The sequence below is a fragment of the Stegastes partitus genome, unplaced genomic scaffold (genome assembly GCF_000690725.1).
Source record: "Stegastes partitus isolate 25-593 unplaced genomic scaffold, Stegastes_partitus-1.0.2 Scaffold491, whole genome shotgun sequence".
In the NCBI taxonomy this organism is placed as follows: Eukaryota; Metazoa; Chordata; class Actinopteri; family Pomacentridae; genus Stegastes; species Stegastes partitus.
In genome coordinates this window covers 219,662-222,853 of record NW_007578222.1, presented here as the reverse complement: position 1 = coordinate 222,853, position 3,192 = coordinate 219,662, and the positions used below count along the sequence as shown (strand labels likewise).

The 3,192-nt window shown below is 46.7% G+C and overlaps 1 protein-coding gene across 1 annotated transcript in view; it reads left to right on the top strand.

Annotated features, from left to right (window-relative positions):
• Nucleotides 1-1,569: 1,569 nt before the first annotated feature.
• The window catches only part of LOC103361213 (fibroblast growth factor 12), a 24,911-nt gene continuing 23,288 nt past the window's right edge, over nt 1,570-3,192 (top strand). The window contains exon 1 of the mRNA XM_008287240.1: nt 1,570-1,768. Coding sequence (XP_008285462.1) covers nt 1,570-1,768 — 199 coding nt within the window. The remainder of the gene's footprint in view (nt 1,769-3,192) is intronic.

The window sequence follows — 3,192 nt, the reverse complement described above, 5'->3', positions numbered from 1 at the left end:
TAGCAGTTTCAGTCTCTGTTTACTTTTTTTTAGTTTTTGTATTCACTTGTTTTTAGTCACTGTTTACTGTTGTTTCTATGTCTTCGGTCGCTATTTACTTTAGTTTTTAGTTTCTAAAATCACAGTTTTCTACCTTTTTCGGTTCCTGTTTACTTGTTTTAGTTGTTTTCTGTCGTTTCAGTCGCTGTTTGTTTTCAGATGCTGTTTGTTTTCAGATGCTCTTTGCTTTCAGCTGCTGTTTTATGTCAGTTTCTGTCTGTTTTGTCATTTTCAGTTGTTGTTTCCCTTTTTTTCAGTCGCTGTCTTCTGTAGTGTTTAGTTGCTGTTAAACTTAACGTTTAGTTTACGTTCCGTCATTGCTAACTGTTGTTTCTGTCGCTGTTTTTTGTCGTTTTCAGTTATTTCCTTTTGTTTTCAGTCACTGTTTCCAACCATAAAGCTAAAAATCCAACCATTCTTTTAGTTTTCACGGTTTGTGGCCGATAAACGTCGTCATTTCTGTGATTTATTTAAACATAACGCGGTTCTAAGCCTCCGGTGGCTCGTGTTCGGCTGTTAAACCATCAAACCTCCAGCAAACCTGAACCGTGTTTGATGTGACACAAGAAGAAGAAGAAACCCGGATCGACACCGAGCCGGTTCTTTTATTCTTCTCTGTGTGCCGTCGGTGTCGCGCTGATGGAGGTAAAGTGGTCGACGTGGGAACATCAGGCGGCGTATTTTTAGGATCTCCTTCTTCCACACCTCCACCTCCCGTCGCTCCATCACTGGCTGCTGCCTCCCTCTCCTCCCTCTCAGCCTCGCTCCACTCAGCAGCGCTCAGCGAGGACGAGCGGAGGGAAAATAGAGCAGAATGGAGTCGCAGCAGCGCCGCGGATCGCCTGCCGCTCCGCCGCTGCATTCTCCGGATTAGTCGCAACTCGTTTTCTGGAAAGTTTGTGGCCGGACACGCCGTTCAGACTCGAGGGGATCCGGACGGACGGGAAGACGTTCTGGGTTTTTGTTTTTGGTGAATGTGCTGCAGACATGTGCGTCGACCTGAGATGGAGCTGATGAGGGAATCTCCCAGAAGGCTTTTCTTTTTACTCCAACATGCTGCTGCGTCGGTCACAGAAAGAATCAATTAGTGATAATTAGATAAACGTCCTGCGTGAACTCCAGCCGTGTCTCTGATGGACTCGACCAGGCGGGACTCTGGACTTTGGGTCTTTGGGACGTTTGGGCTCAACGTTTCCGTCGTGGTTTCTCCCAACATGTGAGCGTATCAGAGACTAACTGCTTGTTCTCCGTAGTTTTGAGCTGATTCATCTAAAAACCTTCACAGCTTCGTCTCCTTGAAGGAATGCCGCCGCTGGAGGAACCAAAGTTCACGAGACGTTCTTAACTTTTGATGAATCCAAGGATCTTCTGGTGTTCTGAATTTGGATCTTCGGCGTCCGTCATGGATCCATAAGGACTCTCCCCCGAAGGCCTTCGAGTCCCGTCCTGGACTGAAGCCTCCTCAGTCGCGTCGTCGGATCCGGAGCCCGTAATTGGCTGCTGTGTGGCTCCGCCCGCCCCGTCGGGGAGATGGCGGCGGCCATCGCCAGCTCCCTGATCCGGCAGAAGCGCCAGGCCCGCGAGTCCAACAGCGACAAGGTCGCCACCAACAAGAGGCGCTCGAGTCCCAGCAAGGACCCGCGGTCTCTGTGCGAGCGCCACATCTTCAGCGTCTTCAGCAAAGTCCGCTTCTGCAGCGGCAAGAAACGGCCGGTCCGCCGGAAACCAGGTGAGTCGGGTCACCTGGTCAGCCACGTTCTGGAACCGAACAAGAACTACAGGTCTGAATCGTGTTGTCTTAAAAAAAAATCACCAAAATGTTTCAGCGACAAACAATAAAAACAGAACGAGCGCTTAAAATGAATCAAATCTAAACTTAAATCAGAAAAGTTTAGCAAAATGGCCGCCGCTGCCTTTTGATGGTGTTCATGTCATTTTATGAAAAAAATCAGTTTATCTTCGTTTCCAGTCATTGGTTCGAGTCGGTTTTTAGTCTCTGTTTCCTGTTTTGTGTCGTATGCACCGATTATTCTGTCATTTTCCCCAAAAAATCAGTTTACCTTCGTTTCCAGTTTGTTTACTTTAGTTTTAAGTCTTTTCTGTCATTTTCTTTTCTTTTCTATTCGTTTATCGTCATCGTCCAGCTGTTCAGCTGTTTTCTGTTGTTTCCCGTCATTATTTACTTTTGCTTTCAGTCACTTTAGCCAAAGTCTTCAGTCACTGTTGTCCGTCAGCTCACTTCCTGTTTACTCACGTGTTCACTTCCTGTTTACTTTTGTTTTGCTGTTTCCTGTCGCTGCTCTTTGAGGCTCCCGTTCGTTTTCTGTTACTTCAGTGTTTTATCTGTGTTGTCGTTTCTCGCTGCTTGTTTCTGGTTTTTCTACCATCAGCTGGTGTTTCTGCTGTTTGAACGCTTTGAATTAATGTGAAGAAGAAATCATTTACTTTAACGGTGGTTTTATTTTGAAGGGTCGACCTTTACTTTGAGGGTTTCGTCTAAATCAGGTCGTCATCTGCTGGATTATATAAATATCACCGACTTCATGCAGCGTCTCTTTTTCATGAGAAACTGAGCTGCTCGTATTAAACGTTGCGTAATTGTCATCAGCGGCCGGCGTGAATATTTCATGGCGCCGCCGGAGGAAAGAGGGTCGAAGCCGGCGTGTGACTCGGGCTGAGTGTTGATGCCGTCAACAGAGCGAGTCCCTCCGGAGGCCGGCCTCGGCTCCCAGCTACACTCAAACCTTTTAGCTTCTGCTGCAGAGATAAAAGTTGACCCAAACTCGAGTTTCCTCCCGATGAGACGCTCGGCGTCCCAGAGAGCCGAGCGCCGGACGCATCTCGGCGTTCACGCATTCATGAGCCGAGTTTGGTTAGAAGACCGAGAAGAGATCAGAAAGCCGCTGAAAGCTGACAAGAACCACAGAACACAGCGACTGAAAGCAGTTAGAGAGATCAGAAAACAGCTAAAAACTGTCAAAAATGCAGAAAACAGCTGAAAACTGTCAAAAAATGCAGAAAACAGTGACTGAAAACAAAAGTAAACCCGAACAGAAAGCAGCCAAGAACAGAATAACAACTGAAATATCAGAAAACCGTCAAAAACCACAGAAAACAGCAACTAAAAAGGACAGAAAACAGAGACTTTAGTGA